General features: G+C 38.3%; 1 protein-coding gene across 5 annotated transcripts in view; it reads right to left on the minus strand.

Annotated features, from left to right (window-relative positions):
* Positions 1-14518, minus strand: part of syk (spleen tyrosine kinase) — a 142520-nt gene that overhangs the window by 38368 nt on the left and 89634 nt on the right. For all 5 annotated transcript variants that reach the window (XM_069928404.1, XM_069928397.1, XM_069928370.1 and 2 more), the window contains one exon: positions 4040-4178. In XM_069928404.1, coding sequence (XP_069784505.1) covers positions 4040-4178 — 139 coding nt within the window. The remainder of the gene's footprint in view (positions 1-4039; positions 4179-14518) is intronic.

A 14518-nucleotide genomic window follows, 5' to 3' on the forward strand; every position in this document is an offset into this window, starting at 1 on the left:
ATCACTAACTTAATTGATGTACAAGAGTAAGCAAATATTGCTCTTAATACTTAAAACCTCACAAAGGAGCTTGGCTGGATCAAGAAGGTAGAGGTAGCAGTGGGGTCAGTCAATTGCAGAATTGTGAGCTTCTAGTACTATTTTTTTTAAACTACTGGAAAATCAATTTGGGTTGTGATTAATATTCTTCACCTTTTGAACAGGTTAAGGGCAATTCCATGTGATTTGTGCTGATATACATAATCCAACACAACCCATGAAAAACATAGGCCAGTGTAACCTTCTGCATGGAAATATTCTACCCCAAGCAATGTTGTTAATGTTTATAAAATCTATTTTTGCAGTCTTCTCCCATCCTTAGTGCCCACTTTCTAACTGATAATAGTTACAACAGAATGTCATTGTTTAGATCTTCACAATCCAACATTGGAAATATTTGAACAGAAACATCCAAAATTGAAACCTACTTCAAAGAAAACATTTCTTAGTTCTATTCTCTAAACATTTGGCTTCTAATAGCTGGAATCATTAAAATTAGTGTTGAGTGAACAACATGCCTTGAAATTGGCCTTGCGTTAATTAGAGAGCTGAGTATTAACGGCATAGACAAAGTTGAGAAATAGTCAAGAAGAGAAGTTTAGTTATCTGTAGAAGAAAGGCGAGATTTGGATAAAGTAGAGTGATTACCTGACCTCAAGGGAGAGCAATATGTAGAAAAAGGAAGAAGGCTAAAAATAATTAAGAACTTAAAAGCTAAATTTAAAGAACATTTGTTGAAAAGTCTCTCTTAAGGGAGACTTAAAATAAAAAAAAAATTGAAATTAAAAGAAAACTCTACAATTGTTAGAAATCTAGAATAAAATAATAAAAGAAATGCTGGAAATATTAGCAGGTCAGGCAGCACCCATGGAAAATGAAGCAGAGTATACATTTCCGGTCAAAGACATTTTGTCAGAACTGAAAAAGAGAAAAATATGTTAGCTCAAAGTTGAAAGAGGATGGGGGAAGGATGGATGGGACAAAAGGAATGTTTATTACAGAGTGAAACCAGGATTGCCATCATTACCTAAAAATTAAAAGAATCAGATACTAAAAATCTGGAATAAAAACAGAAAATGTTGGAAATGTTCAGCAAGTCAGACGGCATTGTGAAAAATGAAACAGAGCTAACACTTCAGCTCAATGACACCACATCAGACCAGGAAAAGAGAGGAAACAAACTGGTCTTATGATGCAATTAGTGTGGGGGATAGACCTTATGTTGGGATGAGACCAGGGGACACACACACACACACACACACACACACACACACACACACACACACACACACACACACACACACACACACACACACACACACAAACTAATAGTGGGCATTCTCTAGTACAGTGACCACATTAATATTGCTCCTTGTTCTCAGACAAAACTCAAAAGTTCATTCCTTTTACTGCTGTTGTCTACATATGGTCTATCTCTGACATATCCCTTCCTGGATCTCTCCTTCTCTATTTCGGGTGATAGGCTGGTTACAAGCATATAGATACAAACTCTCACAGACTCAGCTATACTTCCTCCCACTCTGCCTCCTGTAAGGACTCCATCCCATTTTCCCATTTGAGCTACCGCTGACTAAATTGTTCTGATGATGAGATTTTCTTCATATGTACTTCTGAGGTGTCTTTTTCTTCATGAACCATGATACTAATGTCAACTTGACGATCAATCAATCATCCTTTATCTGGGTACATTGTAGCCTTTTAGAATCAATAATGAGTCCTACAAGATGATTTCTCAGTTTAAATCACATCTGGCCTTTTCGTTGTCAGTCTCCATCAGTGATTTGGCTAAGTTGTATTCTCACTCTCTTACTGTGCTGATTAACCCAATGATTGAATGACCTCTACTTATTTCCACACCAACCCTGACCTCACTCCAAAACAGCATCCTATCCACCTCTCCACCATTTCTCTCCTGTTTAATAGCAGTTTGATTTCTCTCTTTTCCAAGACTGTCCTCCAATACTGCCTGACTCATTGCTTGTTGCCCAGTTGTACATTTTGCTCATCAAGCTGCTGGATCAATGAGAACTTAAAATTTAGCTCCTTAGGATATTTAAAAGGTTATGTTGCGGTTTGATTAGAGCAGATCAAACATAAATGTTTTATTTCATCCTTTATCACTGCCATAAATACTGCATTACAACGATGAAATCTTTGACATACGTCATGAAATAAAATATATCTAAGCAATAGCTAATGTTCAAGAATGTTCAATGAATCACTGAGCAATAGATCAAAACTGAGACTTCATGAAGAACTCTGATGTTATGTCTCTTTAAGATATTTATTGTACAACTATAATCTTTTCTATGATTCGGTTACAACATTCCTCTGGAAAATTACTTAAATAATTGTTAACCTCATCGTTCTTTGAGGGATTTTCTATGTGTCAAATGTCTTTTCCATTTGTACAAACAATTGAATAATTCTGAGTAGATATCATAACATCTGAAATTAATTGGTTCTTTTTTTTTAAAAAATAGGATTTCTGACTCCACTAGATTTCATAGAGTTTCAGACGATACTATTATTTCAACATCTTTATCAAGCTTTGTCCATTTCACTGTAAAACAGCCATCTATGATATTAGTTCAACTTTTTCTCTCCATTCTCAGAGTCCGATCTGCTGAGCAAGGCCAACAAGCCAAACAAAGACAAACTTCTTTCTGCCCCATTAACAGATTTGACCTCAGTCTATCATAGAAGTTCCTGTTGTCCTATTCATACTTCTCCTCATTCTCTCACCAAGGTTGTTTCTCTTTAGGTCCCCATTCTGAAATCTTAACTGAATTTTCTCTTCCACAGATGCTATCTGGCCCATTGAGTTTCACTAGAAATTGCTCTCATTTGACTGCTGCAACCTTTCTGCTATTTTCATAGCCTGGTTTTCTGATGATGACCATAACAGCTGATTGAATGAACTTCTCGGAAAAATCATGAAGCAGTCTTTATAGAATCAATTGCTCTGAAGTTATTAATGGGCATGAAATGAAAATAAAAATAAAAGAGATGAAGTCAATATGGATTTCTACAGAAAACACAAGTACTACAATAAATCAGTTATCCCTCTTGAAATGCAGATGAGAATTAAGTTTAGGCAAGGATAATGATTTGTACCTCAGGGCCACTTTCACTTCCTATTACTAGCACACAACTTCTCATAAATTACAAAATGTGCATATTTTATATTTTTTTTATTTTTCACCTACCACTTCCACTGACATTCAATTGCTAAGTCAAAGTGAAGGTTGCATGTAACTTTTCAAGAAGAAATGTGAAAATTAACATGGTATTGAAACAATGGATTATTTTTCTCCAATTCTCACATCAGGTTAACAATTAATTTCAGACCTATCAAGATAGCGAAGGTGAATGTTAAAATTAGCCGAAGTTTTAACTTTAAGTGCAGTAAGAAAGTGTACACGTGAATGTCAGTGAAGTGTCTGATGGATTCAGCTGGGAAACGTCTCAAGGCCAAATCACTCAATAACGTCCAATATCAATTATCAGAAGCACAAAGAACTTCTTTCAGAAGATATTTCTGGAAATGCAGTTTCATCATGGAAGGATGAAAACTTCAGACAAGTGAAGGAAAGTAATATTTTAAATTATGAGGATGGTCTGTAATAGTTTAGTTATGCTTACATTTCAAGATGTAACCTCAACTAAGAATAAGCATTAATGCTTGGCATGATGGCTGACATTAAATTGTGGCATTAATTTAAAAGTATTATCACCTTATAACAGGACAGAAAGGAATTTAGAGAAACTGAATTAAAAGTTGTGCTATTTTTTAAAATAGGGGATAAGGACAGCTATCAAACCTAGAGGTTTGCATGAAATAACTTAGTGCTTTTGTTACTATTAACATCAATTAATTTTGATACTAAATGCAAATATGGTTCAGTGCAGATAAAAGATAATGTTCCAAGAATAAATACAGAGGCAATTTAAAAAAATCATCTCCATATTCTCATACCTGCCAGAGAGTGTCAAACTTTTTCCCTTCTGGAATGGATAGCTTGCCCGCTTTGTCCCTGTCAATTCGATAGTGATATATTTTACCCTCGTGAATCAAACATAGAGCATACGATCCTTTGTCATCACGATCTCTTATTCTGGAAAGAAGAAGAACTGAAATAATTATTTAGGCAAACGAACCACGTTAAAGTGAATGCCCTTTTTTTTCAGGTAAGAACCTATGATTAGAAAATGGTCCTCACATAACCATATAACCATATACAGCACAGAACAGGCCAATTTGGCCCTACTAGTCCATGCCAGAACAAATCACCACCCTCCTAGTCCCACTGACTAGCACCTGGTCCATACCCCTCCAATCCTCTCCCCTCCATGTAATTTCTCCTCCCCACAAATGTTGAGTGTTTCCAGTGTTCATTATTTTTCTTTCAGGTATCCAGCATCTCATATTTTATGATTTCCGATGAACAGACTTTTATAGGTGTTAATGATTTGTCAAGCTTTTCATCCCTGGAATTAGCTGGGTAAATTTTCTGAATTCACCAAATGCTAGAATATCCAGAACTTCAGATGTAGTTTCAACAATGTACTGTATCAATAGTTCTCTATTTTTAAACTCCAAACCAATAGCAATGATGGCCAATGTGCTATTGGAAGCACCTGCCTGCTAACCTGTTTCTACCTCTACCTCTGTACTCCACGCATTTGCATTTAGAAAATAGTCCACCTTCTGATTTCTTACATGATGTACATGACCTTGCACTCTATATTAAATTTCATTTCCCAAGATTTTTCTTATTCACCCAACCTAAATGAATTGTGTGCAGAGTCCAAATATTCTTATCACAGCATTCCCTTTCACATATTTTTGCATCATTCTCAATCTTCAATACCTTACATTCTGTCCCTCTTCTGAATCATTAAGATAGTGAATAATTCAGACCAAGCACTGGTCCTTAGGGTACTCAACCAGGTACATCTTTCTAGTCTGAAACTCACCTAATTATTCAAACTTTTTATCTTCTTTGTGATAACCAATCAACAGTCCATTTTTTAAAAAAAACTTTCCAATACCAATCTTTTATGTGAAAATTAATCAAATATCTACTAGAAATCAAAATCCAATGCATCTACAGCTCTCCATCTCAGAATCAAAATCAGAATTTATTGTCATGAACATGTCACAAAATTTGCTGTTTGACAGTGGCATCACAGCGCAAAATTGCTATAAATTACATTTTTAAAAGTAAATAAATTAATACAAAAGAAGAGAAAGAGGGGTGGTGTCTGTGGTTCATTGTCCATTCAGAAATCTGATGCCAGAGGGTAAGAAGTTGTTTCTATACTTGAGATGTTTGTCTTCAAGCTCCTGTACTTCCTTCCTGATGATCTTCTTTCTTCTTCTCTCCTGGCTATCCATCGCATAGGATGATGACAGTTCCTTTCAGATTGTGGGGTTTGATACGAGGAAACTCCACTCCTTAGAAAGGAACAGCATGTGCGTGAATGGATTTAGCTAAGTGGGGGGAGGGGGGTTACACAGGTCCAGACCCACCCTCTCCACATCCCCTCCCAAATCCAGCGGCATGGTGAGGTCCAAGATGGCTGGGGGAAGTTCTATTGCAGTGAATGGCCAGATGCAAGGGGTACCCTTTCTGCGCTTCATGGCATGTGTTTGCTAGATGGCTGTTGACCTTACAAGAGGGTTCATCCACCCTTTGACAGGTCTTGTTTTTCATCCTGCAGGGTGTCTAGCCACCCTCTGTACCAGGAAAGCCAACCACCCAACCTTGTGACAGGTAGTACTGGGTTACATGGTACCACTAGCACTCCGACCTGACACTCAACAGAAATACCTTATTCTTGATGGTAGCAGTGAGAAGAAGGCATGGCCTGGATGGTGAGTGTCCTGGAGGATAGAAGCCATTTTCTTGAGACACCGCCTCTTGTAGACATCCTAAATGGAGTGAAGGCTGATGCCCATGATGGTGCTGGCTGAGTTCACAACTCTCTGTAGCCTTTTCCAGTCCTGTTCATTGGCATCTCTGTACCAGACAGTGATGCAACCAGTCAAAATGCTCTCCATGGTACACCTGTAGAAACTTGCAAGAGTCTTTGGTGACTTTGGTGAGCTGCCTTCTTGACTGCATCGACATGGAGGCCACAGGATAGAGATTTAGTGATGTTGACACCTAGGGGAATTTGAAGTTCTTAACCATTTACACTGCTAACCACTCAATGAGGATTGGTTTGTTCCTCCTGATTTCCCCCTGTAGCTCCACTTCTACCTATTTAACCACCTTTCTCATCTTCCTCTATCCAGTACTCCATCACCTCTCAAACCCTCCCCAATCATTCTCCTTTTTTTGAAAAACACAATACCTTCCTATTTTAATTTTGATGAAAGATCACTACGTAAAAATTATGTCCATGGATTCTAATTGGCTTGTTGAGTCTCTCTACCTCCTCTTTGTTTACGGGTCAAATTCACAGCTTTGCACTCTGTTGCTACTCTCAAGGAACTCTGAACTTTGAGAAATATCAACCTCTTCTGCTCTACTGTCTGCAACAATTTTTAAAAAATGTATGGACAGAGGTCATGTGATCCTGGCAACTTATCTGTCTTTGCCCTCCCCCCCCTCCCTGCCCACTCACATTAATTAATCCAATACCTTGTCTCTAATAATAAATTTAATAGAAATTCTTCCACTTGAAGTTAGATTAACTTGTAATGTCCTCCACTGCAAAGACTGTTGGAAAGTATTGGTTTAAGCAATCTATCCTTTCCTCATTTCCTGGTATTAATTCCCCGGTCTTACTCTTGCTTTACTAACCCACTTCCTTTTATAGATGGCCACAGAAGCTCTTGCTATTTGTTTTTGAACACAGAACAGCACAAGAAAATGCTGTTCAGCTCAGCATGTTTGCCCAACAGGTGTTGTTTTGTCAGCTTGTACACATCACCAATTTTCCCCCTTGTTATTTTTCTCTGCTGCTGTGATTCCTAAGAAATTCCCAGTCCTCTGCTCCACTATTGGTATTCATTAATTTCTGATTGAATATTTTCCACACATGCTTCATCTTTTTACACTCAGGTTTAACAATAATGGGGAATAACTGACCAGCTTTCTCGGAACTAATGACTCAAGAGAACCAAATACTTTGTCATCTTGTATTTTCATGTTACAAGCCAGATTATTCCCATGTGACTATTTGATGTATTGTAACATTTTCCTCCCAAGCAACTGATTGCCTAACCATTGCTTATATCACTGTAATGAAAAAAAAAACTAATTTCATGAAAATGTCCAGATCATAATCAATGAAAAGAATTCTTCCTATCTTGATTTATTGTAAAGTTATCTTTGAAACTTGTTCTCTGGTCAATTTGCGAAGGGTCTTATTTCACCTTTTGATATTACTGACGTCTGTTCTTCACCACTCGTCCTCAGCAGTTACAGAACCAGGTGCAAAAGGCAAAAGCAAGTTGACTGCACAAACCACAGGTTGTTCTAGTTATTCTCCTTTTGAACTGAAAGTGGTATGACCATACAGTTACAAATTTATTTTGTAGGAGTTTATAAACAGTTATTATTTTAATTGAAGGAGTTTAGAAATGGTTATCATTTTAATTGCAGGAGTTTAGAAACAGTTATTATTTTAACTTATTTAAAGCCATGAAAGACCTCAACAATGAAGACGCTGTTTACATCCGGTACCGCACGGATGGCAGTCTCTTCAATCTGAGGCTCCTGCAAGCTCACGCCAAGACACAAGAGCAACTTGTCCGCTCCAGAATGGAGGTCCATCGCCTTCCCAAGATCGTGTTATATGGCGAGCTCTCCACTGGCCACCATGACAGAGGTGCACCTAAGAAGAGGTACAAGGACTGCCTAAAGAAATCTCTTGGTGCCTGCCACATTGACCACCGCCAGTGGGCTGATATCGCCTCAAACCGTGCATCTTGGCGCCTCACAGTTCAGCGGGCAGCAACCTCCTTTGAAGAAGACCGCAGAGCCCACCTCACTGACAAAAGACAAAGGAGGAAAAACCCAACACCCAACCCCAACCAACCAATTTTCCCCTGCAACCGCTGCAACCGTGTCTGCCTGTCCCGCATCGGACTTGTCAGCCACAAACGAGCCTGCAGCTGACGTGGACATTACCCAGGGCAATCCGGAGTGTGGAAAGGGAGCAGGATTGGCCCCGGGGCACGGGGGCGGGTTGCTCGGGTGCTTCGGGGCCGGGGCGATGGCAGACCGAGAGGGGGGCATGGGGTTCCCCAAAGTGTAGGGACACCGTTCGGAACTGACACTGAAAGTCTAATCCCAGCAACACTGGGGCGCACAATTCGGGAAGGACGAATAATTTGAAGTGGGTGACCGTTACGCCCTGTACTTCCAGCATGGCGAAGCAATACCCTTTTAACCCGGTCGAGTGCGACCTCGTCGCTAATGAGATCCTCTGGGTAGTGGGGATAATGTCAAGTCCCCAATGGAGGGCCAGATCTGGCTGAATAAAACTGTCAGTTGACCCAGAGTCAAATAAGCAATTGGTGTAGTGTCCATGCACTTTAATCAGTTCCATTGCTCTGGTGAGGGGATGAGAGCATTGCTGGTTTAGTGTTATTGAAGCAGTTGACAGAGTTCCCTCATTTGAAGCTCATAAGTATTGACATGCAACAGACCAGAGAGGGTCATGGTTAATGGTTGTTTTTCGGACTGCAAGAAGATGAATGGTGACATTTCTGGGAATCAATTTTAGGGCCATTGTTTTCTTTAGCCTATATTAATAGTCTAGATCCGCCATTCTCAACGGAAGCCCTACATTCTCCCATGGGGACCCAGCATATTTAAGTAAAAGCCTTGTTTTCTTTTCACCTCACATAACATAAATTTAATTTAATTTTTGTGTGGTTGGTAGGAGAGAAGTACAGAAGAAACCTTAACTTGACTGCTTCACAGAGAAGGGGAACCATAACCTTCGAGTGGAGTTCTAGGGATGGGCTGGAAGGAGGTGGAGGGCATAGCCAACAAAAGATTGAGAAAGGCTGGTTTAAACTTATGGGTGCAAGAACCAATTCATAAATTTAAGGATGACATAAAACTAAAGTGTTGTGAACTGTGAAGAGGATAGATTGTTGCATGACATAAACAGGCTCATGGAATGTGTAGACAGGTGGCAGATAAAGGTAAATGAAAGAGATGTGAGGTGATGCATTTTGGTAGTAATAAAACAATAAATTACAAAGGATACTGTTCTAAAAGAGGTGTAAAAGCAAAGATACCCGAGATAAGTGTAGACATCAATAGAATTGGCAGGGAAGATTATGAAGGTGCATAATAAGGCACACAACAGTCTGGGCTCTATTAATAAAGGAAGATTATATAAAATTAGAAAATTAATGTGATTTTTTTATAAAATACTGGTATGCCATCAATAGAGATATTGCATGTAATTCTAGTTGCCACAAGATGGATATAAGGTCCAGAACAGATTTACAAGAATGGTTCCTGGGATGAATACAGACTGAGACTGCAGATTTGATTGATTTGTATAAAATGAAAAAAATGGAGAAAATGGATAGTGAGACGTTGCTCTCATTGGTCAAGAGGTCAAGGAATAAAAATGCCAAATAAAGAAGAAAATCCAGGATGACATGAGAAAAAGAAACATTTCATGCAATGTTTGCTTGGAGTATGCAATGCAATGCCTGGCAGATGTGATTGAACTATATTCAACAGTGGCCTTCAAGAGAGAAATAGTGAAATACATGGTGAAGAAGAATTGCCAAGCAACAGAGAAGAAGTGGGAAGGTTGAAACTAATGAATTGCTTTGGAAGAAAGCTGTACAGCAACCATTCTGTGATTCACCCCAAAATACCAGTGATAGTTAATTTCAAGAGTCTTCCAATTGATACCATTCATCTGATTTTTTTCCCCCATAAACTTGAAATTCTTTCCAATTCAAGAATATATCCAATTTTCCTTTAAATATTAATCTACCACACGATAAAAACAAACATAATTAGAAACAGTTTAACATTCAAAATAATGATTTTAATCTGATGTAAAATCAATAATGGTCAATGATTCATTCCATTTGGTGATTTGTTGTTAATGTTGCATGTTGCATGTGTCATGCGATTCTGAGTTGAACACAGCTGACTATTAAAATGAATTAGTTGTGGCGGCATGACACGCACGCGGCGGGGCAGCCCCGGCCAAAATGGCGCCATCGGGAGTTTCTTCCCAACCTTGGCACCAGGCTTAGAATCCCACACTCTGTGGCCCATGTGACACCCTGATGACATCCAGACCACGGCGCGGTTCTCAGCCAGGTCCGGGCTGGGAGAATAACAGCCAGGCAGACCTTAATAAATTAGTTTTTGCTCACTGAACTCAACTTGTTTGGTTGTGGAGTTATTCAGTAAGCAGAGTAGCCATCGCTACATTGGTGATCCCGACAGGTTCAAATGCCTTTGAACCCGATATTAATGGCTCCTCGATCAAAAGTCACCGGAGAACAAAGAAGAAGGCCTTACCTGCATGAAAGAACAGGAAATTGTGGTGGCGAGGAGCGCCCGACCCTCGAAGTCAGTGCCTGCACTGCGGAGTCGTGACCCACCAGCCGATGGACTACAAAAATGGCTCTTGGAGCCAAACAAAAGAGCGCAACTGCTCATGCACAAGGAGTCATGCGTGCACACTGCGCAATCAAAGGAGAAAGAGGGCACCGGCAGGAAGGGGGCCCAGCAGAGGAGCAGGTTGTCACAGAGCAAACAGCTGAGGGATGCCCAACACCAGGGCTCTCAGCTGGAGGACAAGGAAGACAGCAGAAGAGGGAGCGATGAAACAGACATGGGAGATAGACAGAGGGATGACCGACAAGAAGACAGTGTCAGGAAGCACAACAGACAAGCAGCCCAGGAAGGGAGGACCAGCAACAAGAAGCCCAGCAAGAAGAGGCCCGACAAAGAGATACAAGCAGCTCATCAGGAAAAACAAAAGAGACACAGACACAAAGAAGAGAAGAAGAAGACACAAACACAGATACAGAAGAAGACCAAAATCTTCACAGAGAAATAGAAGGTAAAACTGATGGACAAAGAGAAATAAAAGGTAAAACTGATGAACACAATATAGATAAAGTCCTTTTTGAAGAACAAATGAGATCACTAAAAGAATGGTTATCATTAGAATTTAATGCAATTAAAAGGAAAATGAAAAGAACAGAAGATAAAATGTAAAGGTTAGAACTGGTAATGACAGAAATAGGGAAAAGAGGAGAGAATGTGGAAGAGCGGGAAACAGCTGTAGAAATGGAAGTAAATGACTTAAGAGAAAAATTGGAAGAAAGTGACAAAAACATTAAAGAGACACAAGAGTTGTATCTCAGAAAATTGATAAGTTGAAAAATTATAGTAGGTGAAACAACATAAAAATAGTGGGCCTGTAGGAGGGTGAAGAATGCACAGAAATGAAGGAATTTATAAAAGGATGGATCCCGAAGGTCCTGGGAATGACAGAAATGCAGGAAGAAATGGAAATAGAAAGGTCAAACAGAGCATTAGCTCCAAAACCACAGAAACATCAAAAACCAAGATCCATCTTAGTAAAATTTTTGAGATACACGACAAGAGAAAATATACTGGAACAGGCAAGGCATAAAATTAGAGAAGATAATAAACCATTGAAATACAAGGGTCAAATTTTTTTTTTTTACGCAGTCATAAGTTTTGAACACTTAAAGAGGAGGAATGAGTTTAATACAGCGAAATTGACTTTATGGAAAAAAGGTTACAAATTCATGTTAAGACATCAAGCCGTGCTTAAAATATTTATACCCGGGAAGCAAAACAGATGGTTGTCGGATCCAGAGAAAGCATAAGGATTCGCAGAATGTTTGCAGGACAGGAGAAAAGATGAAGAGATGTAACAAGAATGAAGAATGGCGATAAAGTATATATAAAGACGTAAAAACAATGTATATGTAAAGAACTAAAGAGGGAAAAGAGAAGGGAAGGAAGGGAGTAAGGGGGAATAGAAGAAAGAGAGCTTTGTTATATGTGTTTAAAAAAAAAGTGTTTTCTGGGGAGCACTGGGTAGAGGGGGAATAACCATCTCTGCAAAATCACTTGATGCTGTGAACAAGATCGCAATCCAAATGAAAAGGGGAGTTGTGGTTGCCTGGCAAGGCAAATGGGGCAACTCAGAGAGGGGGGAAAATTTCTGGTTAAGGTATTAGTGGACGTGAGAACTGTGGGGGTACTTTATGTCTTAAATGTGTTGTTGTACATTAAGTGTAATAAGAGAAAACTAAGAGATTAAAATGGAAAAAAGGGGGATGGAGGTGGCGAAGAGGTGGAAAAGAGATGTATGCAAGATATAAGATGGCCATGTTGAACTATATGAATATAAACATTAATGGAATACATGACCAAATTAAAAGGAAGAGGCTATTAAATTTATCGAAGAAGAAAAAAATAGATATAGCATTTGTGCAGGAAACGGATCTAACTGAAGCAGAACATAACAAACTAAAGAGAGACTGGGTAGGACACGTAACGGCAGCAACCTATAATGCAAAAGCTAGAGGTGTAGCCATACTAGTTAACAAAATTGTACCAATGAAAATAGAGGAGGAAATTATAGATCCGGAAGGGAGGTATGCAATGATAAAGTGTCAGATATACTCAGAATTTTGGAATTTGCTCAATATATATGCGCCTAATGAGGAAGATCAAAAGTTTATGCAGGATATTTTTTTGAAGATTGCAGACAAACAAGGAAATATTTTGATAGGAGGGGATTTTAACCTTAATTTGGACCCAATGTTGGATAGAACTGGACAAAAGACAAGTGAAAAGTATAAAGTAGCCAAATTTATGGTTAAATCAATGCAGGAAATGAAACTTATGGATATATGGAGGAGGCAACACCCAAGAGAGAAGGAACTTTCATATTATTCGAGTAGGCATAAAACTTACTCAAGAATTGATGTTTTTGTTGTCAGCCCATATTCAAGTGAGAGTGAGGAAATCTGAGTATAAAGCTAGACTACTATCAGATCATTCACCCCTATTATTAGCAATAGAATTGGAGGATATCCCACTAAAAGCATATAGATGGAGGTTAAACTCCATGCTACTTAAAAGACAGGAATTTAGGGAGTTTATTGAATGCCAAATTAAAACAAATTTTGAAATAAACACAGGATCAGTGAAAGACAAATTTATATGATGGGACGCAATGAAAGCCTTCATTAGAGGGCAGATAATAAGTTATGTGACTAATATGAAAAAGGATTACAATTGGGAAATAGAGCAGTTGGAAAGGGAGATAGCAAATAAAGAAATGGAATTAGTAAAAAGGGATGATATAATGAAAAGGAGAGAATTGGCGGTAAACAAATTAAATACGAAACATTACAAACGTACAAGGTGGAGAAGAACATAATAAAACCAAAGCAAAAGTATTACGAACTGGGATAAAAAACACATAAAATATTAGCCTGGCAACTTAAAACAGAACAAGCTAAAAGAATGATACTGGCATCAAGGAAAAGGGACAAACAAATTACATATAACCCAACAGAAATTAATGAAAACTTTAAGGAATTTTATGAACAATTGTATCAAACTGAGAACTAGGGAAAATATGACAAAATAGAGGAATTTTTAGCTAAAATTGAACTGCCAAAATTGCAAGAAGAGGAACAAAACAAACTAATAAAACCATTTGAAATAGAGGAAGTACAGGATATATTAAAAAAGCTGCCGAACAATAAAAAATTAGGAGAGGATGGATTTCCAATCAAATTTTATAAAACATTAAAAAAGTTATTAATTCCTCTTCTCCTGGAAGTAATGAACCAGATAGAAGAAATACAAAAAATGCCAAATTCATGTAAGACATCAATAATTACAGTAATACCAAAGGTGGAGAAGGATCCATTAACACCAGCATCATATAGACCAATATCTCTACTTAACTCAGACTATAAGATAATAGCTAAACTATTAGCAAACAGATTGGCCGATTGTGTACCTAAAATAGTAAAACAAGATCAAACTGGTTTTACTAAGAAAAGATGAGCAGCGGACAATGTCTACAAACTTATTAATCTAATCCACGCTGTTCAAGGAAATAAGAAACCAACAGTGGCTGTTGCTCTAGATGCAGAAAAAGTCTTTGACAGAGTAAAGTGGAATTACTTCTTTAAAGTATTACAGAAGTTCAATCTACCAGAAAAATGTATAAATTGGATTAAAGCATTATATAATGAACCGTTGGCAAAGGTAACAGTAGTGGATATGTATCAAATCACTTAAAATTAAGTAGGTCAACTAGACAGGGATGTTCACTATCTCCCTCATTGTTCGCCTTAGCAATAGAAACTTTGGCAGAACTGATAAGAATAGAAAAAAAAGTAAAAGAGATAAAAATATAGGAGAAGGAGTATAAAATCATCTTA

The sequence above is a fragment of the Narcine bancroftii genome, chromosome 1 (assembly GCF_036971445.1).
Source record: "Narcine bancroftii isolate sNarBan1 chromosome 1, sNarBan1.hap1, whole genome shotgun sequence".
Taxonomy (NCBI): domain Eukaryota; kingdom Metazoa; phylum Chordata; class Chondrichthyes; order Torpediniformes; family Narcinidae; genus Narcine; species Narcine bancroftii.